This window comes from Gallinula chloropus (assembly GCF_964237585.1).
Source record: "Gallinula chloropus genome assembly, chromosome: 3".
In the NCBI taxonomy this organism is placed as follows: domain Eukaryota; kingdom Metazoa; phylum Chordata; class Aves; order Gruiformes; family Rallidae; genus Gallinula; species Gallinula chloropus.
Window position 1 is genome coordinate 117,989,865 of NC_140087.1, and position 27,505 is coordinate 118,017,369.

General features: G+C 40.4%; 1 protein-coding gene across 1 annotated transcript; it reads right to left on the reverse strand.

Moving 5' to 3' along the window:
* Positions 1–5,595: 5,595 nt before the first annotated feature.
* LOC311189521 (cysteine-rich venom protein TEL1-like) lies at positions 5,596–27,505 on the reverse strand (the record flags this gene model as incomplete). Its single annotated transcript, XM_084261184.1, has 9 exons — positions 5,596–5,783; positions 16,105–16,193; positions 17,759–17,853; positions 18,639–18,784; positions 20,314–20,401; positions 20,884–21,003; positions 22,041–22,102; positions 25,399–25,590; positions 27,493–27,505. 9 exons carry the CDS (start codon positions 27,503–27,505, stop codon positions 5,596–5,598), a joined length of 993 nt encoding a protein of 330 aa, XP_084117310.1.

Consider the following 27,505-nt stretch of genomic DNA (forward strand, 5'->3'; position numbering starts at 1 on the left):
TTCACCTCCTCACACATCTGTCAACCCTACGCAGCATCTGGCAGCCTCCACCACTAGCCAATCCTGCATGGCAAGTCCTCGGCGTGCCAGATGTGTCTGTGTTACGCACGTAAAGTCCTCAATGAGTTCATATCCAGAGTCATGTGGCCAGTTTAACTTGGGACTAAAGGGATGGGTGTCTTCCTCCTGAAGAGGAAGGAGGCCACCTGTGTCATCGGGGTTGGGATCGGATTTCAGCATTTTCAATGGAATATTTCATACCCTGCACAGCCCAGTGATTTTATCTTAGCTCATGGAAACGCACATTGTTATAAAAAGTAAATCACTCTGAGAGTTGATGCAGCTTGGGTTGATTTTGTAGCTCTGATGAGTGGGGATTTATATGAGTTTACAGTAAAGACCAAATATCTGCAGTCAAATCTGTAGAGACTGAAGAACCTGTTCATTTAGCTGGACTCCATTACTATCAGGAGTCATACAAGGTAGTGGTTTTTGAGCCTTTTAAAGCTTAATTTCTTGTTTTTAGAACAATCTGATGATAGTTAAGATAATATACTTGATGAAGAAAATCTAAGTAGGCTGTTTTGGGTTTTTTAATGACAGAGAAGAAAGCATAGATTTTAGGGCATCCAAATGAGGAAGCCAAAGCATTTTGAAGAACAATACTAAAGAAAATAGGAGTTCATTTTATTCAGGCATACAAGACTGAAACACATTTTTTAACAGGCTCTGTCAAGGCTGAATTGCCCCCTAAGGATTTATTAAAGTTAATCTCATTCTTTAGTTACTGAAATAGTTGGCAAAGACAGTTTAAGAAGGAAATAAACTCTTCTGGTAATTTGACCAACATATATATGAGCAGAGTCAGCAGAGATTGTCTGTATGACACACCAAATGGTTTACATGTTCTGGCACCACGTCAAAAGTGACAGATTCTCACAGCAACACTTAAGCCAAACAGGTACATAGTGAGAAGGAACAACCTGAAATCAGACTGTCAGCTCTACACCAAGGAAGCATCTATATTAGCATGAACACAGCTGAGACAACAAGGGTGAGCCAGGCCGAGTTAACACAGGTGTAAACATGCTTTTTTTCCCCCCAATCTCAAAGTTTTTCATAATGAGTACTTCATAATAGATGACTAATTGACTACATTACTCTGTGATGACACTTCTCCACCTTGCTACCTCCTGTGCTCCAGCTAATGCATGAGCTGCTGTCTGTTCTGGGCCAAACTCGTCATCCATAATGCAAAGAAGAGGAATTCAAGACTGTGGGGCCTTCTATGAACCTGTGATTTTGTACTTTAGGATGAGAAATATGACTTCTGTCCTTACAGGGTTTGAAAATGTGGAATTAAATATCTGAATATGGGGATGAAAACTAGTTTATCTAATGCGACCAGTCACTTCTCTGGAATATTTTGTGAATACTTATCTTAAAGTGCTTCATAAAATTCTTTTGACCCACTGCAGAAAATCTCTCCATGTTTAACTGCCTGCCAGTATCTCCACTATTCAGTCTCTTGCTTATCAGTCACAATCCTTATGCTCTGCAGATTTGGCCCTACTTCCACCAAACCTGCTGTTGCTAAAGTGCTTTTCTCACAATAGGTAACCTCCACACAAGTCTCTTGAGTTTGCAGGTGATGAAGACCTGTCAGTGCAAGAGTATGATCTAGACTTCTGGGGTGGATTTCATCTCACCCATCTCTAGAAGTTAGGGTTTTACTTCAGAGCCATTCTCCTCATGCTGCCTTTAGAGGTAATGGAGGCACTTCGGGTCTGCATTTCATCTCATCTTCTTGTGGCAGACATCTGAGATAGGAGTTAAGTTGTCTTGATATCAGCAAGACCTTAAAAATGGTATCATATGTGTAAAGCCATTCACTATTCAGGACAAGATTGAGGAAAAAAAATTGTTTCAGGAAAAGATATGAGGGACCTGTAAGGATGTAAATGCTATCTTACAGTGCTACCTGTCTAGGATATGTTTTGGGGCCTTAAGGCCAGCTGTTTTGACTCTGGTCAAATAAGTCATCTTCCAAACTACTGGTGATGAAGTGCCCCTGGCATTGCTAACCTCTCAACCCTGACAAGGCTTTTTTGGAGGGTAACACTAGTTCATCTGAGCCAAAATAGTATCAAGGAATAAGATTGTCAGGGTACAGAAAAAGGCGTCAGTGCTCAAGCCTGTGTTATCAATATAGATAGACATGGAAAAAAAGCAATGGGTGGAAAGGGTTTGAAGGAAGTTCTAGAAAAAGGTCTGAAGCTTGGACTAGATTCAGGTCATGCCATGGAGACAGCATGTACTCTTCTTACTGTAGAAAGCCGCCAGTGTTTGACCAACAGCCTGTATGTCCTCTAAAATAAATAGGGAATGTGTTAGACTGCAACAGAGATGTGTAAGGAAGGCCTGTCTGAGGGTGTTCACATTTATTGGAAACAGCACCTGGAGGAAAACCTGTTCTCGACTGATTCATCTTCTCATCAGTGTGCTACCTTTGGGGTGTGCTTGATGGTGTCTCTATATGGTCTGCAGGAAGGATTAAAACTAAAATGCTGTGTTTACTCTGTGAGAAAATTGCACCTCTCCACTTCCTCAGCTGCTTAGCTAATCACAAGTACCTTCATAGCTCTGGTGTGAACCCATCACCCATTCCTGCCTGAGGGATATTTTTAGAATGCAGGGCAGTTGTTGACCTGTTTGCACCGTCACACGACACCTGTTCATGAGGATGGCCAATACTGTACATACCATATATATTGCATATACGTGAAACACCCAGGCGTGCTGCACAGCTGCTATGTTGTGTTCAGAAGATGCCTGCTGCTTCCCCAGAACTGAGCTCATAGACTCATTCACCTTCATGGTGCACTTCTGTCAAACACCTGCTGAAAACAAAAGCATGAAAAAAAAGTTGCTTTTCATCCAGAAGAATGGGTCTCATAAAACTGTAGAATTATTTGAATTGGAAAGGACCTTTAAAGATCATCTAGTTCCAACCCTCCCACCATCAGCAGGAACTTCATGAGAGATGGCAAAGTTTCGATGGCTGCTGTGGTTTAGCCCCAGAAGGGAGCTAAGACCCACACAGCCACTTGCCTACTCTCCCTTGATGGGATGGGGGAGAGAATCAGAAGGGTGAAAGAGCAAAAACTTATGGATTGGGGTAAAGGCAGTTTAATAAGTAAAACAAAACCTGCATACACAAGAAAACCAAAGCAAAATAAAGAATTCATTCACCACTTCTCAGCTTCAGGCAGGTGTTCAGCCATCTCCAGGAAAGCAGGCCTCCATCACTCCAAAAATCATTCCTTCCCTCCTTCTTTCCCACAGCTTTTATTGCTGACCATGAGATCATAGGGTGTGGCATATTCCTTTGGTCAGTTGGGGTCAGTAGTCTCAGCTGTTTCCCCTTTGAACTTCTTGTGCAGCTTCAGCCTACATACTGGTGGGGCAGAGTGAGAAGCAGAGAAGACCTTGACGCTGCATAAGCACTGCTTAGGAATAACTAAAACACCAGTGTGTTATCAACCCTGTTTTGGTCACAAATCCAAGACATAGCACCATATGAGCTACCATGAAGAAAATTAATTCTATCCCAGGCAAAACCAAATAGCTTCACTAGTTGCAAAGATGAATTGTAATTGCTTTTAGTACTCTAACGCTATCCCCATTTTTCTGTGTATTCTGCAGACTATCCACCAGCCCTATGAGTAGATCTTTGCCAACCTGGAGTATCAAATAATGCCTCTGCTTGAGAAAAAAAAAACTTTCCTATTAATTATTCCACAAAGTTAGCAATGCCTCTCCCTTCTCCCCATTAAAGACTGTCAGTATGAATAAATTGGCTGTAGATGGCTAAAGTAATTCAAGACGGATCCCACCTCCCCAATATTGATATTCCTGATGTTTTAATGGTTAAGCTCATTTGCTTTGGTTGGCCTGGGAGCTGTGTGGTACCTGCTGGCTAAAAGGTGCCTTCAATGCTTGACCTGCACAGCAACTGTTTTTCTTATTAACTGGTAATGGGTGCAGTGGCTGGCAGTAATCACTCTTTAGGTGATGGGTTAAGCTGAATGACCTTGTTATTTGTTGTTAATTCCTTAAATGCAGCAAAAAGGTAACCTATGTATTGTGTATCACCTCCTGCTACCACCCACTAATGGCAAAGCTGGTCCGATGCTGCAGTTCACAAAGTGAACAAAGACAGCTTGGGCTCAAGGGAGATGCTTTATGCAGAAGATGAAATCAGGCTGAGACACGGAGCTGCTTGGGGCGATGTATTATTAAATGCTATCTACTGATATGCTACTTTTGTAGAGGCTGATTAATGACATCCTACTTTATTATGCCTTATCTTTTATCTTCACCTTGTTTCACAGATGTAGCTGGCAGTACACGGCACTAACCAAAGACCTGTGGCACTCATTAGATGGTGGCTGTTCCTCACAAGTGCCATCAGGCATGCAATTCCCATTCACGATTTTGCTAACAATGCTGGTTAACATGTTGCTGTGTTGCTGTTCAAGCAACCTAGACAACATGGTCTTGTCAGTCTCAAACTAACTTATCTTTTACTTATCATTTTCTTTGACATGAACCTCTGATAAGCTGAGAGATAAATACATGACAGACTCCACAATGTATTCCCCGGGCACTAAAATCTTAGCGGTAACGCTGTAGAAGGGTTTCATCTAATGAGTGCTTCTTTTGACCTGTTTTCTGTTTTGTTAGAGTGTTGCAGCTGCAGATATTAAGGCACATTTAAACTAGAAACACATTCTTGTTTAGCCGTTCCCCACGCCTCGGGAAGTTTTCCGTCTTTGTGTGAACGCGGGTGTTTCATTCTAGCAGCTCAGGACAGGTGCAGGATACAGGCAAGTCAAATACATTCAGTCGCTTAGGGTCCTGATTTGCATTAGCTTTGATGCTGTGATTAGAGGAGTGAGCCTCTCTAAGAGAAAACTAACTGAAGGAGCAGTTTTCTGCTGGGTTAGTGTGCTGATTTATCTCAGTAAAGGTTAATCAGGCACTGGGACACTTTCACTGAAGACAGCTAAAACTAACTTGGTTAATTCTCATGGCCAGCTGATACGGATTTGGTGAGGAGAGAGAAGAAGGGGTAGAGTAGGGACATGTAGCTCCTTGTTAGTACTGGCTGTGGTGGTTTGACCCTGGCTGGAGGCTAGAAAACTACCAAAGTTGCTCTATCACTCTGCTTTTCAGCTGGACAGGGGAGAAAATATGTATTGAGAGGCTTAGGATTCCAGATAAGGACAGGGAGAGATCATTCCACAATCAGCGTCATGGACAGAACAGGGGGTAAATAGCAAGAGATCTGCACTCTGTAGAGCTGAGAAGGCTGCTGGTATTGCCTGAGCTATGGCCAGGAAGAAATCGGTTCCAAAAAAAACACTTAGTGGACTTTGGTCATTAAGTAACAGCAGCATGTGGGTATAGCTTCCTCCCAGAGAGTATTTGATCGAAAGAGGAGGTGGTGCCACTGCAAGTAAGAGCATGGGATTCCCCACATCTTGCCTGGGTCTCTATGTCCTAAAGCTGGCTGGGTGATTAGGCTAAAGATCACAGCACTAGGATGTAAACAGTGTTTTCATTATCGTGCCATTGTGAGGAACGTGGTTCTGTTTGTTTTATTTCAGGGGTGCACAGGAAGCCTGAGAACGGTGCTGGTCTAAATTGCAGTAATGCATACACCTCCTTTTTAAAAACAGGACAGTTTTTATACTTGTCTGCACATTTGCAAGGGTTTCCTGATATCTAAATAATGAAAAACTTGAAAGAAAACGTGTTAGATGAACTGGCTTTCAAACCATACTTGATACCACAGATTGCTAAGCAAGTCCATTCTGCTGCATGTGCTCATCCTGGGTGATTTCAAATGGGAGGAAGGCTGAGTTAATGAAGTGGAAATGAGAGAGATGCAGCTTTCTTAAAGTGCTATCTCTTTTCTAGAACCTTCCAAGTCAGAAGGGTATAACCTTTGGTTGTACCATGTGTATCACCAGTCTAAGCTGGGCAAGGGGCTCAAATCTCTGCCAGTCCGTTTCCCAAATGAAGCCACTTGTGAAGGGGCTAAGAAGCTTGCATTTTATACCCTTTTTGGACAAAAGCCTCTCCAAAGCCTTATTTTCTTTATTCATATGGAGAACTACTTTTATTCATAAATATTAGATGTCATGAGAAATGGCTCTCAAAAAACAAAGACTGACTGGGGAATGAGATCCTTTTCATGAAGTGTTTTAATCCATCTTCCAGAATTGACAGATCTAAGCATTTATACTTAAGTCTTTAGAAGATGTTTTCCATCAGATTACTTTAAACTTCTGTTTAAATGGTCTCATTTGCTGTAGATTAAGAAACTGATTTTTAGAGTATGAGACATACTCTAAATGAAGGCCAGATGTGATCTGTACGGTTGGTATACTAAACCTCATAGCAAAGGGTGTATTGATGAGATGGAAATTTAATTTAGAGCTTGTCCCAAAGGCTGCTGCACTAACTCCTGTCTGACGTTAAAAGAACTGTTATGCCTTAACTAGCAAACAACACAACCAAAAATAGACATGGAGACAAATTATCCTCAAAATTTAGCAATACAGTTCACAGAGACAGAATGGGGTTAAACACTAACTTTTCACACCCATATGTGAACCACTTCACCACTCTGCAGGTAATAAATCACAGCTATTCAAAGAGGACAATTTCTTCTCTGAACCAAGCCTGAAATCGGGTGGAAACAAGAGTCTGATCCGCAGGGGTATGAGTCTTGGTGGGAGTTGCCAGAATGAAATCTGGCACTAACTGGATGTAAACGGAAGAGCACAACAACTCTGGAAAGCCCAGTGAATTATTTAAATACAGCACTGTAACTACATATAGTAAAGTTGGAGGTGTGCCTTTTTCTGAGCTGCATTACACGCTGAATAAATGGTGGATGAGATGACCACTTCCAACCCACAGCCTTCCTTATCCTTTCCTTTTAATTCTTTCCTTTCATAGCACATCTACTCAATAAGGACTACAAGCACATCAATTTACTGTTGATGAGGATGGACCTTACTGGTGGACAAAGCAGGGAAATACATGAAAGGAGAAAAAAGGGGAGCTCTGCCATCTCTTCCAAATACACTCCTGGGATGCATCTGATGTGGAGCCATCTGATAGTTCCAGACTCTTGCTGGGTGAGATTATATTCCTCTCTGTCTGCAAGTTTCAGCAGCAGCCAGGCTGTGGAAAGTTTTCTGCCAGGTTAGGGAAAAATAATCAACTCAGGAAGAAGGAAACGTAGCAGTAGCACTGGGAATGGTCTTCTTTTTCTGACAATGCTAATCTGTGTAAGCCATCCCAGGCAACTTCTCTTCCACAGTGCTGTCAGATGAGATAGACAAAGTGTTCCAGTAATTTTTTGCTGCTCCCCCTCTCTTAATTCCACCCCTTCAATCTCAGTCTCTGCACTTTAACAGGTTGCGTCTGAAATCCCACCCATGAGCTATGCATGAAGTAATAGCATAGTTTAACATTCCCCCTCACACAAAGCTCATTGCTGCCTTTTTACAGCCCCTCAGTTGTAACAAAAGGACTTAGTGTTGGATCTTATGGTGAATTGTGCTGTAATAGATTAAAAAATAACTGATTTTTGACAGTTTTTGACAGTTTTTTAAATCATAGAGCAACTACCTGAAAAACGCTCACCCCAAAACAGCCCAAACAGCAAAACTCATGGAAAAATTGACAGAAACTGATACAACACTGTTACTACATTATAAACTTAACAAACTATGGCCACAGAATATTATAGGCAGAGTAATAAATAGATTAACAGCAACGGACAGTCCCTGCCATTAACACTAAAACAATAAGAGGTTTATTCTTGACATATTACAGAGCGTGCTCATTTGTGGACAAGCTGAGACCAAGATTAAAAGATCCCTGCAGACGTTTCTGTGAGAAACACAGCTGCTTATATCCAGATGTGTGGTCCTAACCGCCTCTGATAGCTCTCTGCCATTCCAAGGGAAATCTGTAACCTTTATGCATGCCACAGCATGGAAGAAGTGGGAGGATTAAACTCTTGTTCCCTATTAAATTGTAATATGCCACTCCTTGCTTAATCTTTTGTTGCAATTTGCATTAAATTTGTAGACACTTACCTCTTATGTAAGCCACTGTGCAGACAGCCTGGGTGCCAGAGGATTGTGGGTACCATGGCTGGGGGTATTACTTGGACCAACTGAGAGCATGGATGATCTCTGGCTGTCACAAGATCTGAACATGCATCTTCTGAGTATGCACCTCTTGTTTCCTTTTACAGCTGCAAAATGATAAAGCAATAAGCTACAGATATGTAAAACAATCTGTAGATTATTTCTGTTTTCTTTAAAGATTGTCTTTAAAGAAGAGAGCAGAGCCAGTAGACACACACATGATGTCAGGAAAACCATCTGAAAATGGCACAGAAAGAGTTAGAACAATGTTCATTACTTCGTTGCATAACATGTATCTAAAAAAGCTTATCTATAGTTGCATAGGAAGTTTATCTCTGTACAAGTAGAAAAGGCACCTTTCTGCTAAGATAATTAATATTTGAAGTCTCAAATTATTTTATGCCACTTTAATGTACATTGTAGTTTTTAGGATGTCTTTACTCTTCCAGGACAGAACAAAAACCTGGCTGATACTAGATACAGCATAGTACGTAGCAGATGATGACTCAGCCCCTGAGAAAATCTGTTTGGAAACAAATATTACATATGATAGGTTAAAAGTTAGACAAACAGTATGGAAAAATAACTGGTGGGACTTCTCTGGGGAAAAAAAATATCCCATGATTTCTTGGTTTTGTGTAAATGTACAATTCAAATTGATGTCTTTAGGTTTACATAATTATGTGTGAGATTAAGCCAAAGGTACATGCTCCTACAAAATCACAGGAAAAAAATGCACTAATGCACAGTGCATTTGTCTATAGTAGCAATCAAAGTCAGAAGTGCCAAACTGTAAATGTAACTTCATTATGGTCCTACACTCCCAGTCTCTGAAAGCTCACTGTAGTCTCTCTCTCTTTTTAGTTATCATCCAATTAGGTTTAGCAGAGAAATGGAAAATTTTATCTACCATGCAATTTCAACTACTTGTGACATGCATTTCAAAAAGTGAAGCTGTCCTTCTGTTTAAAGCTCAGGACTTTCTTCAGGACTGTATTTGAATACTGTGGAATGTTCTATATTTTGATCACTGCATTCATGTATGCTTTCATAGGAGGATGTTGGTAGTAATCTCAGAGCCCACATTTCTTGGCTTCCTTGGATGTTAATAACATGTTTAGTGTGAAAGACGTAAAAAAGTTGATAGATACATTAAACATAGTGTGCAGGATGTTAATTTTCATTAGCATACTTTAAAGCATTAATATTTGTGAGCTGCATTATCTAATGATGATGTCTCTTGCAGCATGTACGTTTTTGCCTTTGTGATGCATGCCAGGCAGTGCTTTGCTGAAAGCTGTCAGGCAGATGAAAAAAACCCCACAGCTCCCTCTTCAAATCTCAAGAAAGTATGGAGAAAAATTCACTGAAGACTCTACATTCTCAAAAACTGTGTTTTAACATTTTAGACTAATTTATGAGATTTGTTGGTTTGTCAATTCTGCTGCCAAAGATATTATTATATTAAGCCTATGTGACTGTGTGGTTGCTTGCTCTGTCTTTTAACATGTTGTGGACATTGATCCTTGGATGTTATTTGTATTTGAATAAAAGGGTAGAACAAAGTGTAAAAAAAAATTTAAATTTTTTTTTAAATTCATGTGAAAATAGTCCTGAAAAGAGAGAACGTGGTCACATTTCTCCTGTTGTTTACAGGATGTACAACTTGGAAATTATAATAAGTGTCACAAATCTTTGGAATGTGTCACCATTTACCTAAAATTTACTTATCTGATAAAGGTATAGGATGTACAGCTCCACTGTTAAACAGTCCTGTCCTGCAACATGCAAATGAATACTAAGCATTCCTTGGCTTAAGGGAAGTTAACTCTGTGATCAGGGAGTTATTTTAAAATTAGAGCCACTTATTGCAGTCATTTTGTTCAGATGGATGCACACTTTGTCTCATTGAACTCACAGAAAAAGAAAAATGTTCTTTTAAAGCACATACAATATCTTTTTTTTCCTTGAACTTTGGGAAAGAGCTGTTGAATTGTGCAGCCAGGAGAGATGCTACATCAGAGGCAATGCACAGTTTCGGGAGGGATTTTTCTAACCCACCACACATAACAAGAGACTTCACTGTTTTTTCCATCCCCACCCTTGAAACACAGTGTTAACACTTTAAAGTGTCAAATCAATCACGGCTCTAGGCACACGTTTAAAAGTGTATTGCGCGGTTGTGCTTTGCAGGTTTCAAGAACATTTCTTCAAATTCTGGAAAAATAAGTGAATCAAGTCCTACAGCACGAGAAGGGTGTAAATCACATCCCTCTTGCAGCTTTCAGAAGGCTGAGTACATTCTAGGAATACCCAGAAGTTTCATAACTAATGATGCTACATTTAAAAATTGACATTGAAGTTTCTGTTTCAGCGCTAAAAGGATGTCGTGGCTGTTAGATATCAAATCTGGGGAGAGAGCAAAATCTGTTCGGCTTGTCACAGGAAATTCCTACCTGCCATTAAAAGTCCTTATTTTTGTAATGGTGAGAGGCAGGATACTGCTTTAGCTGAACTGTGCTGTTCCTGTTACACCAACGCACAAGTGAGAGTGAACTAAAGTAGTTTGTGGACAAGCAGTTGGACTAGATGATGTCTAGATGTCCCTTACAACTGAATTTATCCTGTCCTTTCCTGTTCTGTTCCAAACTGTGTACTTTTCCACAACAAATCAGGGGTCCCTGTTATTGGATGTAACTCAGGCACTGTCCTAGAGCTGCCAGCTGTCTTCAGAGAGCTCCATCAGAAGTAGGTGAGAAGGACAAATGAGAAACAACCCCTTTCCATGGGCCCTCCCATGGCAGCTTCTTGTCACCTCTGGATCCTTGGCAAAGCTGGGATGGATTTCAAGGGTTTCACCTTGAGAGGTGAAACACCTCAGCAACAGGATGTGCTAGGAGGAATGCATCATCTGATGTGGGGACCCCAGTGACCCCAGTGAACTGTGAGGGACAAACACACTTCATTGCAATACATTATGAAGTAAAACTAGACCCCCTTAGACACCTTTTTGTTCATTTATGCATATATTGGAAGGAAGATGGCTATGAGAACTGCTATATATGGGGTTAGACTGCTGGTTTTGCTTGCACACGAGAAAGGTTTAGTGACTGATTCTGCTACAAATGGTTGTGTTGCAACCAGACAGTGCTGGCAAAGGCCTTAAGGGCCATTATAACATATAGAAGCATAAAATATTTCTGGTTGGAAAAGACCTTTAAAATCTTCTAGTCCAAGTGTTATTCTAGAACTTCGAAGGTGTCCACTATGACCACTAAGCTCAACCACTTCCCTGGGTAGCCTATTCCAATGATTGACGACTCTTTCTATGAAGAAATTTTTCTTAATATCGAATCTAAACCTCCCCTGGTACAACTTCATACCATTTCCTCTGCTCCTATTGCTTATAACTTGGGAGTGGAGACACCCACCTCCTTACAACCTCCTCAAAACCTCCTCTGGGGTAGTTGTAAAGATCAATAAGGTCTCCCCTCAGCCTCCTCTTCTCTAGGCTAAACAACCCCAGTTCTCTCATCTGCTCCTCATCAGACTTGTGTTTCAGGCCCTTCACCAGCTTCATTGCAATTCTCTGGACCTGTTCCAGCACTTCAATGTCTTTCTGTAGGGAGGAACCCAAACCTGAGCACAGTGCTTGAGGTGCAGCCTCACCAGTGATGAGTACAGGGGGACAATCACTGCCCTGGTCCTGCTGGCCACACTATTTCTGATATAAGCCAGGATGCTGTTGGCCTTCTTGGCCACCTGGGAACACTGCTGGACCATATTCAGCTGGCTGTCGACCAACACCCCCCAGGTCCTTTTCTGCCAGGCCTTTTTTCCAAGCCTGTAACACTGCATGGGCTGTTGTGTCCCAAGCATAGGACCCAGCACTGAGCCTTGTTGAACCTCATACAGTTGACCTCTGCCCATTAATCCAGCCTCTTCAGATCCCTCCATAGACGCTTTATACCCACCAGCAGATCAACACTTCCACCCAGCTTGGTGTTGCCTACAAACTTACTGATGGTGGGCTCAATCCTCCCATCACTGATAAAGATACTAAGGGGAACTGGCCCCAGCACTGAGCCCTAGGGAACACCACCTGTGACTGGCTGCCAACTAGATTTAACTCCATTCACCACAACTCTTTTGGCCTGGCCATCCAGCCAGATTTTTCACTCAGCAAAGTGTACACACATTGAAGCCCTGAGCAACCATTTTCTCAAGGAGAATGCTGTGGGAAATGGTGTCAAAGGCTAACCCCATTGCCAGAGGCCACCATCTCATCCCCCTGTACAAAAGCATCGAGGATATTGTGTATGTGCTATGTGTTATTACTTTCACATGAACCTCACCTCTGTGGTTTGCAAATGTCTTTTATAGCTTTGCCAAACATGCTACCAAAGACAAAACAACATCTACTTCTCCAATTTGCTCTTTGAAGAGGAAAATTTGGTTTGGCAAGATCGGCTTGTGAGAAGTGAATGCTGGTATTTTATACTTTACTGATTACAAAATGACTAGTAAACAATGTGATCCATTATCTTCCTGAATATCTAAATTAGGTTTATTGACCTTCATTTCCTTGAGTCCTTACAGGTTAGGTGTATGAGGGCTGATTTTTACCTCATTACACTACTTCTTGCCCCCAGTGAATGACTGAGAAGTCTGTTCTTCCATTATGGGTTATGATGGAAGGAAATAGATTTCTATACCCATTAGTCATAATAAAGAGACGTTTTTAGGAGTGGGGGGTAACAGTTCTATTCATTTCCTTATAACATTAGAATAGCTATTGTGTTACCATCATTCTCACTTGGATCTGTGCTATTTAAGAGTGCGGTAAGTCATGTTCCAACACCCACATCTATGCCCTGACATTGCTTAATTTACTAATAAACACCTACCCAAACGAGATATCAGTATACCATGGATGAAAAATGTGGTGGAGATGAATGAGAAACAAACAAACAACAATAAGCACTTTGAATTGTGCAACCAGGCTTTTAATTTAATGCACATCTTTCATGCTAGAAGAAATACCACTGAAATGAATGAGTCGGAAACATGTGTTGAAATTGCCATTGAAATGAATGAGTCAGAAGTATGTGCTGAAATTATTGCGCCAAGGACTCAGGGACTTGGAACCTCAATTATGACAGCAGCTTTCTTCCTTCCAGAGGACTGGAGCGTGAAACTACTGTAAGATGAGACTAAAATGATATTTAGTCACACTGTTGACTGCACAATAGAACTAGAATTTTTGTTTCCCACAAGTCACATAAGTGGGTATTGCATTTTATTTATGGTAATAGTCATTCTCTCTGAAAGACAGTCTGAAGCAATGTTCATAGAATCCTAGAATCTTCTGAGTTGGAAGGGTCCCATAAGGATCATCAAGTCCAACTCCTGGATCCACACAGGCCCAGCCAAGTCATAGCATGGGACTGAGGGCATCATTCAGAAGCTTCTTGACCTCAGCCAAGCTTGGTGCTGTGACCACTTCTAGGGAGCCTGTTGCAGTGTCTGATCACCCTCCCAGTAAAGAACCTCTTCCTAACACCCAAACTAACACCCTGTCACAGCTTCATGCCATTCTCTTGGGTTCTATCCCTGGTCACCAAGTCTGGCCCTTCACCCCCCCTTTGTCAGGAAGCCATAGACTGCAATGAGGTCTCCTTTCAACCTCCTCTTCTCCAGGCTGAACAAACAAAGGGACTTAAGTCTCTCCTCGCTAAGATTTATCCTCCAGACCCTTCACCACCCTTGTTGCCCTTCCCTGGACATTCTGCAACATATTTGTGTCCCTCTTGTACTGTGACACCCAGAACTGTACCCAGTACTCAAGGTGAGGTCGCACCAGCACAGTGTAGACCAGAACCGGCTGGCCATGCTGTGCTTGGTGTTCCCCAGGATGCAATTGGCCCTCCTGACTGCCTGGGCACACTGCTGGCTCATGGGTAACTTGCTGTTGACCAAGACCCTCAAATCCCTCTCAGCATGGCTGGCCTCCAGAATCTGATCCCCCAGCCTGAATGCATAGACAAGGTTGTCCCTTGCGGGTGCAGAATCTGACACTTGCTCTTGTTCAACTTCATGCTGTTGGAGATTGTGCAGCTCTCTGATCTGTTAAGTCTCTATTCTGTTGTCAGCCTGACTTCTGGTTTTGCCTAGGAAATCTTCCATTTCTCACAAGAACTTTCAGCTTTTCACATGAAGTCTTTCTGCTTATGCTACCAAAGAATAAGGCTCCCTTCAAGACCTAATGGTGACACAGTCATAAAGCTGGTGGAAGTTAAGTGAAGAGTATTTTGCATTAATAAGAAAAAAGAAAATTCACAATGAATTGGGCAGTGAAGAATTAGTAATTTAATGATTGATACAGCAAAAGCAGATATTAAAAAACATGTTGGAAGACATTCTTACTAGAGTCAAAGTTTCCAAACGAGGGATATTTCCCCATGGAAATTATTTTGAGAATAATGCTGTTTCCTCAGATAGTTCTTTCCCATTAGAGGGCAGGTTTGGTTATCTGTATTTACACTAAATGCATTCTTATACTATAAGTAGGATCATTAATTTAAATGCAACACACTTACTAAAGTTTAAGTACTGCTGAGAATTTTACAGTAGAATGTATGTCAGCAAAAGATACAGATCCTTATATACTTCTAGTGCAAACTGCTGCTCTTCAAATTGCTTTGATATATATATTATTTCAGATAATTCTGTTTATCTTCTGGTCCTGTTAACAGAACAATAGTTCAAAGTATTGGTCAAGATTAGCTAAGACTGTTTGCATAACCAAAGACTATTCATCTATACTAAGAGGGTTGTCCAGGGAAGGAAAAGTTAAACCTGATATTTCATTTCAGTTTTGCATTAGCAGGAAGCAGGGCAGGGAACTTCATGAAGATATGGTACGCAGGAGACTTTGCCAAGACGGTTGGAATAAACATCTTCAAACTTTCAAAGCTTGGCTGAAAATTAATTGAAACACAAAATTAACCATAAATGGGAAGTGAGAACCTGCAGCATTTACTTTTAGAATAATTTGTCAACAGTATGTATTTTCCCTGTACTTTTTTTTCTTTGTAGGCTTTTGCTCCACAGCAGCACTCAAACCCTTTGACCACACAGAAATAATTCTTAGGTCTTTTGAGGAGCTTACTCACAGAACTTGCAAGGTGTTTTGAAGCTTTCTTCCTTTATACTCTATCTCATGATGAGAATTAGGTTATGTAACAGAAGTTAGACTCGAAATTAAGTCTTGCTTTATGATACTCATCCCATGTGTTTCTATCCTACCTGATCTGCCACCTTTGTTCAAAGGAAGAAGAAGAAAAAAAGATAAAGAAGTCCCCTCATTCTCTTTCCTTGGCATTTCCTGTATTCAGGAGAATTGCCTCTGCTGGGCATGAAAAAGCGTATAAACTGCATCTGGAAATCTGAACCTGAGATTTGTGTGGTACCACTGGTGTACATGTATCTTTGACATCACAGCAGTCAGTGCATCTTCTCACATGAGGATGTATTCAAGAGAGTTTCTCTGTGGACACCCAGATATTATAATCTTTAATTAAGGTGTCTAGGCCATATGAATATCTCTATTCATTAAGTGGAGGGTATCTGCCTCCTAAGGTACACCATCTACTGTCTAACATTTACCTACCCTTATCACAAACTCCTTCTTTGGTTTAACTCTACAAGTTACTCCACCTAGGGAAAGAATCTGTCATGCTCAAGTGTGCTTTTGGCCTGGTATTTGAACAAATAATTTTAAAATCTATCCATTTGTATAAATTAATTAGGATTTTTGAAAAGCATCAACTTTACCCGAGTCACAATCAAAATGCTTAAAACTTACTGCATAATCCATTGTCACAAGCCTTAGGGCAATCACCACAGGGTTTTCCTTTCTTGTAGGGTGTCGGAATTAATGGTATTATATTTCCTCTGAAACGGTAAAATTGCCAACATAAGCTGTAAAGTCACTATAACAGAGAATAAAGCTTAACTATTTGGATGCATACATATATTAATTTTTGCTCAGTCTTTGGTTACTTGTCAAGCAACTTTTATAGATATGTTGGGTTTATCTGGAAAGGTTTTGGTAGTCGGGGGACTGCAGGTGTGGCTACTGTGAGAAGACACCAGGAGCCAATTCCAGATATCTCTGAATCAGACCCACCACTGCCTGAAGCTATGCTAACCAATGATGGTGGGAATGTCTCTGTGGTAACATATTTAGGAAAGGGTGAAAACTGCCATGTGGCAGCAGCTAGGAGAGAGGAGTGAGATTTGAGAGGAACACCTTGCAGACACCACGGTCAGTGAAGAAGGGGGGGTGACAGTGCTCCAGGCACAAGGGCAGAGACGCCCCTGCAGCCCCTGAAGAAGACCATGCTGTCTGCCTGCAGCCCATGGATGATGATGGTGGATCAGATATCCACCTGCAGCCCATGTAGGACTCCACCCTGGAGCAGGTGGATGTGCCCAAAGGAGGCTGTGACCCTGTGGGAAGTGGAAGGAAGTTCTTGGCAGGACTTGTGACCCCATGGAGGATCCCTGCTGGAGCAGTCTGGTCCTGAAGCTCTGCACCCCGTGGAAAGGACCCACACTGGAGCAGTTAATGAAGAACTGCAGCCCATGAGAAGGACTCAGGTTGGAGAAGTTCATAGAGGACTGTCTGCTGTGGGAGAGACCCCACGCTGGAGCAAGGGCAGAGTGTGAGGAGTCCTCCCCTGAGGAGGAAGGAGCAGCAGAAGCAATGTGTGATGAACTGACACCAACCCCCATTCCCTGTCCACATTCCTCTGAGAGGGAGGAGGGAGAGAAATGGGGTATGGAATTGAGCCCAGGAAGAAGGGAGATGTGGGGGAGGTGCTTTTAGATTAATTTTCTTCCTCATTACCCTAGCCTGTTTTGATTGGTAATAAACTAATTTCCTAAAGTTGAGTGTGTTTTGCCCATGACAGTAATTAGTGAATCTCTCTGACCTTATCTTGATCCACAAGCTTTTTGTCATATTTTTTCTCCCTCTGTCCTGTTGAGGAGGGGAAGTGATAGAGCAGCTTGGTGGGCTACTGGCGGCCAGCCAAGGTCAACCCATCACAATATTTTATAATGTGGATGTGACAATAAATTTTAGACAGCTTATGAAATCATCATTATGTCTTAAATTTCCCACTAAAGTTGTTGGTATTAATTGTAGTCTTCTGTACATATTGATATGCCTTTCTGAACTAAGATTTCAAGTAGAATGTGGAAAATATTTATTTGTGATTAATTATGAAAATTGGGACTTTTAGGCAAATGAAATTTAATCTGAAAAAATCAGTGTCACTTATGTTTTGTGCTTTACTTGTGTGTCAATTCTTTTGATGAGTATTTTTCTGTCTTTTCATATTCCAAATACACTTCAAACCTGTTCCTCAACTATAGATGATTACAACTTTCTCTGTCTCCCAACTAATTTTGATAATGTAGTAAAAAGTTCCAGAATCAGAATTGGTACGTACGTGGGGCAGTACTGGCAGACATAGAAGTATTTGTACATAGAGTTGGGACAATAAGCGACAGCGCATCCAATTTTATCAGAATTGTGCCAAACCACCTGTAGGTATTAAAAAACCCAAAATCATAGGAGAATGAAAATATACATTTGACAAACATTTAAGTACAATATGCATTAAAGAAACATTTGTAACCTTGTTAAGCTACATTATTTACCCATTATAGTAAAATGTAAGTCCCATCCTGCTGGAGAAACACCTTTTTCCCCTGCTTTAACCCCTGAACCAAATAATATTTAGGATATAATAATTTATCACACATACATATAAAATGTCTGAATTAAACTGTCTCAGTTATATATGTTTCTATTGAATTAAAACTGTTGAAGAAGGTGTAGGAATAATGATGTACAGTTTTGTGTCCTGTGCTTCATGCAGGTGAACAGAGATTATCATAAGCCATTTTCAAACCAGAAATGCTCTGAGTCAATGGAACTCTATAGAGTGAACAAACTCATTTATACTTCCTTTCTGATATTTTATTAACCCTGCTCTTCCAGTGTCTGAGCAATTTTCAGAAGTTAAACAAATAATTTTCTTCCCTTTTTTTCATACAGAAGTTTTCAAATACCACTATCTTTTCCCTTTATCCCATAAAGACACTTAGACTGTTACTTCCATTTTAATTGTGTTATGTTGAAAGTTTTAATTTTATTTTGCCAGAATAACTCTTGTGTCTCTGTTGTGCTTATTGCCTTTAAAGGTAATCAAGATGGTAAATATTGCTTTTATTCCCTTTAAAAGTAATCAAGAGGGTAAATATTGCTTAGCTAGCATATGTGTATTTATTTATTCATCCTGAAATATATAAAAAAATTGCATCTACCTGAGTGTAATGGCCAATCACAGCACCTTTTGGTTTTGCTCCAGTTCCATATTCAAAATTTTTCTCCTCAGAGTACCAGGCCTGAACAACCTGGTCCCATTTCATAGGGGCAGATGACATGAAGAGATTTTCACCACATTGTACAGCTGAAATGAAAAAGGCATTGATAAATACATGAAAAGTACACATCAGAAAAAGATAGCAAAAGGTGGTATGATTTCCATGGAAGTTCTCATCCCAGATGAGGACAGTAGGGCTGATTTTTTTTTACCCAGTTCAGTGACATGACCCTTTGTCAATACTGAAGTTGTCACTTGAGCACTTTGCCAGCCTGTTTGGCTGATAGTTTGGTTGTTGACAGACCTTCTGCATATCTGTAGATACACCTACACATGTGCACCAGCGATCCATCACTGTAATTTTGTTATGTGAAAGTTAGCAACCTAGTTATTCAGATCACAGCTCAGTATTCTTGGGAAAATCCCAATAATTCAAAGCTTACTTCTGGTACACAGGAACGTGTCTACACCGTCAAATGAATTCACCCACTGTTTTTATTCATGTGTGGTGCCCTGAGCAACCCTACTGCATATGCATTAGTTTTCATATGGGCTTCACCTTAGAAAGAACAAGGGATTTTTGATTTTGTTTTTTAAAGGCAAAAAGTATGGGCATAGAAGGACAATCCTCATCTTTCATACAGTAAGGACAGAGGAAAATCCGAGGGCCACAAAGATGATCAGAGGGCTAGAGCACCTCTACTATGAAGCCAGGGCTTCTTCAGCCTAGAGAAGAGAAGGCTCCAGGGAGATCTTATAGTGGCCTTCCAGTACCTAAAGGGGCTACAGGAAAGATGAAGAGGGATGGTTTATCAGGGAGTCTAGTGATACAACAGGGAGCAATGGGTTTAAATTAAAAGAGGGGAGATTTAGATATAAGGAAAATATTCTTCATTATGAGGATGGTGAGGCAATGGGACAGGCTGATGAAAGAGCTTGGGGATGCCCCCTCCCTGGCAGTGTTCAAGGCCAGGATGGATGGGACTTTGGGCATCCTGGTCTAGTGCTGGGTGTCCCTGCCATGGCAGGGGGTTGGAATTAGATGACCCTTTAAGGTCCTTTACAACCAATCCAGTATGGTATTCTATGATTCTATGTTAACATAGTAGATTTTTAACTTCAACATTCAGAGACTGAAGTGTTTATATGAACCTTCAAGACAGTTATAAGTTGTAAATTTCCAGCGGATTTAAAAATGATGAGTCTTGTCTTAGCAGTTATGCTTAGCAACACCAGCAGGTTTTCGACCTTCACCCTTTGCCTCTTCCTTCCCAAACAGTTTCATCTAGCATATACAAGCTGTGTTCTGCAGTAAACAGGGTCTGAATTCTCTTCTTTCTCACAGGTATTTTGACAGAATATGCTTTCTCACTATGATGTTTTTCACCTCCTGAAGAAAACAGGATATACCAATGTAAAACTGATGCAAATGGGATGAGAATGGGATTGAACTTTTATCACATCCTGGGCAGATATGTATCTAGAATTTTGCCTTTGTCCTGTGCACTAATAAAATCACACTAAATATAAATGGCATCTCAAAAACCCCACTAACACAAACCAAAATGGTAACATCAGTATCACATGACATTAGTTAGAATTCATGCTTCACTTACTGGTTTTTCTCATGTCAGGAGGACTGTGACGTAAAGAGCATTTATTGGCCCATTTTTGGGAATTTTCTGCAGCTTTAAGACACCATTGCTCAATGAAAGAAGAAAATATTATTAATTCAGATATGTACCAATTAATAACCCCCTATGAAGGAAAAACATTTCAAAATTACACTTCAAATCAGAAAAAAAGTCATATACAAAATCCTTTTCTTCTCTTTTTTTGGGTGGAGAGGGGATAGAAACAAAGTTAATATACACCCAGGAGAAGAACAGAAACTGTGAAGATGGAAGAAGAATGCATCAGAAAGACATGAACAATGTGGTGGCTCCCCATTTTCCTTTTTCCTCCAAAAGGAAAAGATGTTACTATTCATATACCAAAAATTTACCAGACTTTTTTTCCCACTTGCCCAGCTTTATGTTTCTCTTGATGCTAGCCATGCTCAATCCTTAACAAAGGTCCAGAGAGTGAATTTGTGGATAAATAAAATAACATGACTTTTCATACAGTCCAGTATCTTTCATAGGGTCCATTATTCATAAAAAATAGATTTATAGCATACAACTTACCACCTTCATCATGTTGCTGGCAGTTGGTTTTACTTGCCTCCTGAGGGCATTATGTTTGTCAACAATCAGCTTTTGTTGATCTGCTTTGCTGGTTAACAGACCATTCAAATATTCAGCTTCCTAAATTGAAAGAACATGTTTTATATCTTTCTTGTTTGAATGTAATGAACTCTTCAATCCTGTGTAGGAAATATTAAAGTACCAGAGTACTAATATCAATCAAAGAGATGATTCTTGAGATGGAGAAGGTACTGTGATACACTTCGTCTGCTAAGTATCTTTAGGGATGCTTCCAACTGGAGTAGCACTTTAAATGGTTCCACAGCATTTAAAGCATTACATGGTAAGTACCTGTTGTTTAGTCACAGGACTGTCAGAGACTTCTTGTGGTATTTACCATGACATCTCACTGAACAAAAGAGTGTGTCTATGCTTTGTACACCATAGGTTGTTTCTGCCAAAACTGAAAGCATTTATCACACTTTTAGTATGTGTTCTACTTAAAAAAAACAGCCATGTAAAGAATTCTGCCTCTTCTCTAGCCTTCTAGACTGCAGCATGGCAATCAGAAATTGAAGACTCAGGGGGAAATGTAGTCAAGCCTTCAGCCACATTAGTTTTTCTGAGGTAGAAGAGGCAAACTTCAAGCTTCAGACTAAATATGATTTAGGAACAACCACTTTAAGTGTGTATTGAGTATATTAGTTTAGCTGTTTGAGGGAAAAAAAACCCCTCAAAACATGTTGAGAGGATGTGACTGTGAGCAACAGGCACATAGCTCAGGACCTGTAGGACAAGAAAGGAAAAGACTTAGAAACCTGCTGCCTGTAAAACTGTTGGGAATTAACAGGAAAAAGGATGGATATTTGGGAGATACAGATTACTTCATCTCTGTGTGAGAGCTTCTGTAAAATAGTCATCCCTGACCCAGTTCATAAGTAGTACCAGGCCTATAGATAATTTAGTATGCGAGTGGGGAACCAGTGTAATGCTTTGAAATGAAACAGACTTCAAACATGAATGCTTTCCAGATCCTAGATATCTAATCAGAGTCTTTTCACATCTTATTTGCTGTGCACAAGAAAAGCCATATTCAGTCAGACCCTGAGTCCTTCAGATCCCATCCAGATTTTCTGAGTACAAAGGATGGATCCTACCTCTCCTGTGGACAGAGGCAACACAGCTGTGAGGCATAGGAGCACCACCGGCAGAATCATCTCTGAAAAGAGGAGAATGAGGATTTAATTATTATTATTATTATTTAATTTCCTTTATGGATCTTCCATGTCTCTGAATACCAAATGCAGCTTTCTTCTGTGTATTCCCTCGCTTTTTCTCAAGCAGTAGGCTAATGCTTTCTTTCTCTCCTCCTCACAACTTTTAGAAGTAAAAATCATAGAATCATAGAATGGTCTGGGTTGGAAGGGACCCCAAGGATCATAGAATTCCAACCCCCCTGCCACAGGCAGGGCCACCAACCTCCAGGCCTGGATCTACACAAGATTGCTCAGGGCCCCATCCAACCTGGTCTTGAACACACTCAGGCATGAGGCACCCACCACCTCTCAGGGCAGCCTGTTCCAGCACCTTACCACTCTCTCTGTAAAAAACTTCTCCCTAATATCTAATCTAAACCTTCCCTCCTTTAGCTTTAATCCATTCCCCCTTGTCCTGCCATTGTCTGCCCTTTTAAAAAGTTGATTCCCTTACTGTTTACATGCTCCTTTCAGGTACTGGAAGGCTGCAATATAAAATTAGTTCCCTTTCTGCATTTCCAAATTTCTATGAACCAACTGCTTTGTACATGTCATCCTTCCTGATGTAATCCTGGCCAAATACCTTCACCTGAATTCACAGTACAGGAGGAAATTAGTGCTTCTCTTCCTGTAAGAAGTCTTTGGCACATTGCCACATTATGGAATGGATAGGGAGGGCTGTTGCTTTTAGCTTGTTCCTGTGTTCGTTTGAAATTTCCCCTGCTCCCCATTCCCTTCTTTGTCTGGACTGCATTGGTTGCAAGAGGAGTTAGACACTTAGCCCATGTGCAGAACTCTACACTTAGGTGTCTGAGTCAGGATTCAAAACCCTTACTTAATGCCCAGCACTGCAAAGTCTTGCACATGATCTGGGAAAGAACTGGCTGGACAAGAAATGGTTCAGCACTGGCATCCAGGGAAGGACTTGATTCAGAAAGCATTTTTTTGTTTTCATTTTTTAAAGACGACTCTTGGTTATCTTACAGGTAGTGTGGGATGGCAAAAGAAATTAAGGCCTTTCTTTATTGAAGAAGCAACCACCAGAACCTGTGACTCTGAGTCTACATACTCAGGGGGCTCAAAACATCATACAGTGATCCAGGAGGTAACGTAGGTCACTGCAAAGTTCAGGTTTCTGATTGCAATCGGAGTTGCATTCAGCTTGTTTCCGATCAGCTACCTTGGGTAGGCAAGCAGGTGACTAGAGTGGAACTTACTTACTTTGGCATTTTTCCCAGCCTCCCACTCCAAGGGATTTTATGGGCATGTTACCACAGAGGTATATTATAAGCTTAACTTCTTATTTCGTTTTTAGGGGCTGCTGGTTTTAGTTTTAATATATTCTTGGGGAAAGGCCAATAGGATTTTCTGATCTTTCCACATTCAGCAAAGCCCCTTTACCTCGAGGCAACCGGTTTATATAAAACACAAGGTGCTCCAGCTTGTGGAGAACATATGGGTAAGAAAAACTACTCTTTTTCAAATGGTAAAGCAAGGCCCATTTTCCTCATCAGCATGCTTACATTGCACTGGAGGTGACCTACAGTCCCCAGGTCTAGGCAGGGATGCTGCTCCAGCTCTGCTAGAGAGCAAAGACCATTGAAGTGGACAGTGACTATAGGCAGCTGTAGCTCAGAGGCCAAAAAAGCTGGGCAGCCTGGACACATCTATACAATTAAACACTCTCAGACTTCAAAACAGGGTGGCTTATTCCAAGCATTTATAGTTAAGGAAAGATCTAGTTGATCCAGGGGAAATATATGCTGGTGATTAACGTAAGTCATTGATTCCCTGCTATTGATTTTGCCTTATGTCATTTAATGTTTAATTTTGACATCACCTATACATTCTTGAAGTGCTTTAGCATCACAGAAGCCTTTTCTTACTAACTTTTCTGACACTTATTTCTCAGAGCTGTTAGAATACCTTGCCTTGTGTATGACTTAGGTGTTTAAGAATAAAAAGTTTATACCCCCAATAACATGAAAACATTTTCTTTTCACTTAATTTCTAACTAGAAAGTTAATAGAGGTGGGGGCTAATTTTAGCTGTACTCAAGTTACAAGCAAAAATACATCTTTTAAGTGCAAAATGTGATGATATGCAAATAGAAAACAACCCTTTTTGCACCTAAAACATGTAAAAACAAATTATCTGTTTCAAAGGCAAAATAACTCTTAGTTGAAATAGTGAAACCTTTATTTTTTGCAAACCAAACTGAAGCAGCTAACTTAAAGACATGGGCAAAGTATTCATTCACTGCAATATTTTCTATGAATTAACTTACAATTAAATATAATTGGCAATTTAATAATGATACAAGTTTCAAAATGCCATTGGAATGCTTTTTAAGACCCAGTGGGTTTCCTGGTCCAACATATTAACATACTTTTGGCAATCCCACTGATTTCAACCAAATGCTTATGGTTTATGAGATGTAAATTTAATTGCTCTGCATTAATTTCTAGGCACTGGTCCTAAAATCAGTCTCTCTGTCCCCCTCCCCTGTTCCCCCTCAATCAAACATAAATCAGGACATGTGCCAAGTCTTACTGACTTTCCTGCAACTCCATCTGTGTACAGGGATCTGCCACTGAAAGATAGTGATTTAGCATCCCTAGTTTGTATGAGTTTAGCAAACTTGTGTGAATATAATATGTTTTTCCCACCCCTCTTCCAAAAAAAAAAAAAAGTGTATCCTAAACTATTCATACAATTGAATAACTATTACAAAAGAACATCCCCATTATTTTCTATTACCCTTCAAAAAGACCTGAAATGGAATAATACAAGCTATCATTCCCCTTGTACAGCACTGTCTCATAAAGCCATACTTAGCAGCTACATTACACAAGAATGGTAAGTTACTCAAGGTGGTAATTTCCCCACTCTGAAAATAAGTGGTGATAGCTACATATAGCAATGGAGTATACTGAACTGAATATATATCCGATTCAATATGTTCGGTCTGTCTCTGTCTCTTCCTCTGTGTACATATAATCTGCCAAGATACTGCTTTCTTGCATGCAGGCAGCTTTTCATCGATCTTTGATTATTCATCGTTTTTCCCTCCCTTTTTTTTTCCAGCTTGTGTTACACTATTGTCTATTTAATCCTTATTTTTCGCTGAATAAAGCCTCTTTCTGTGATTGCCCTAAATTGTTCAACAAATCTGACAATAGAGGTTTTTAAATGCATTTTAATACCTGGAAAAGAAAAATTGCTACACTTTAAGCAAACAAATAAAACTAAATCCTACCTTTTGTTTTCAGGAAGATCAAATGTTTCTTCTGTCCTTCTTCAGTTGGTTGTGGAAGTGACTGGAGTTCCTCACCAGAGGGTGATTTATAGGTCTTCTGTTTCCTGATAGGACAAGGTGACTCAGCGTCACAGGTATTATAAAATTCAAAAGGTGACCAGATAGAACGGCAACATTTGTCAAGTGCACATTCTTCCAAGAAGGATGTTGTTTGCTTGTGCTCCACTTTTATTTCCTCTTACTTCTTGTACTGGAAAAGATGAAATAGTCTGAAGTGAGTTTTGTGTGTATTGCCCCTTATACGTGAACTTTGCAGTCAGTGTGAATGCCAGGTACAGAGGCATTGATGTATCCAGCTATAATAAGACTTGATCTTAATCTTCAGCCATACAAATAAACTCACCTGTCTGGTGAGGTGTCTCCAGGCTGAAACTGTGGTAACCAAGATGGAAACTTGCCTATTGATTTTTCAGTGGGGTAAAAAAATGTCTCAGGCCAAGTTCCTCTTCATGCTATGGCTTCTTTACATCAACCCTATAGTGTACAGGTCAAAAAAAGAGACAATGATATTTATGTAATTGATTCTTTTACTCAGTATTGGATAAAGAGCCAAAGATTATTGTTTGCACTAACATCAAAGCACATATTTGATTCTGCATTTCCGGGTGTGTGGGGTAAGATGAGAATGAGTAAAAAGGCTGCCAGATCAAAAGGTTATTTGTGTGCACATTGACTGCTTCTATTCACGTTCAGTCTCAAGTTATTACTGACCAGAACACCTGTTATTGACTGCTTTTATAAAAAATGATGTTATTTTTCTATTGAAATTTAGATCTTCCTTCCTTGTGGTCACTCAGGTCCTATCCTAGTCCCTTGTGAAGTACACCTTCAAAAAAATGTTTGCCTTTTCATTACCTGGGAAACCAGTATATTGGCTCTTCCAGAGAAAATGGTACTGTGTGATTTGTTGTTTTGTAATTATGTGGTAAGGAACACACTGTCAGCAAGTTTGTGGGTGACACCAAATTGTAGGGAGCAGTCAATAGGCTGGATAACAAGACTGCCATTCAGATGAATATCAAAAAGTTGAAGAGGTGATTGGACAGAAAATATCTGAAAGCAAATAAGTGTGAAAGGCTAATTGCTTAAGGAACAGCTTTAACAAAAAGCATTTAAGGGTTGTTGTTGGACAACAAATTGCATATGTGTCAACAGTGCTCCCTTGCAACAGGGAGGGCTGACCAAGTGCTTCACTATATTCCCCACTACGTCATGTGAGTTTTGGTAATAGTGATTATACCCACTTTTTCAGCACTTCTGAAGCTGTGTCTAGACTACTGTGACCAGTTTAGGAGTCCCTAGTGCAAGACAGACGTTAGCAAACTGGAGTAAACCAGTAAAAGGGCAACTATGTCAGAAAGGGGAAAGGCAGAGATGGATTCTTATGACATGGAGATGAGGACCACAGATTCCAACCTGACTAGACATGAAAAATAATTTTGCCGTGATGCTTGTTAGGCACTGAAGCAGAATGACATTTTTTGAGACTTGGAGACAGTCAAAACCAGACAGGGTGCTGAGCAACTAAATTTACCTCTCAAGTTGGTCATGCTTTGAACATGATGTTAGACTAGATGACTTTCAGAGGTGCTGTACAACCAAAAATGTTCTAAGGCTGTGTTGTTTTTATATTTACACTGGAAAGGCACCAAATGAGACTTGTTTTATTTTACTTGTTGACAAAGATGATAGATTAATTAATTACAGTGGGAACCTCTAATTGCTATATCAAAAAGCAAGCGATACTAACATAATCGTTATAGCCATTACTAATTAAAAAGGTTGCATTCAGATGATCAGTGAGCTGTCAAGACAAAGCTAAAGACTATATTGTCTCTAATACACACTGAGACCTCTTGGCTCTGTTGGACCTAGGGTAAGCTTCTAGCAGATTCTTGCAGAAGCCACCCCTGACCGTGACCTCTTACACTACCATGCAAACCCAAAATAAGTTGTTGTCGTTGAGAAAGAATTAGTTCTTTTGTCGAGGTGAAACCTCTCCTGGTACAACTTGTACCCATTGTCCCTGGGTACCTTGTGACGACAT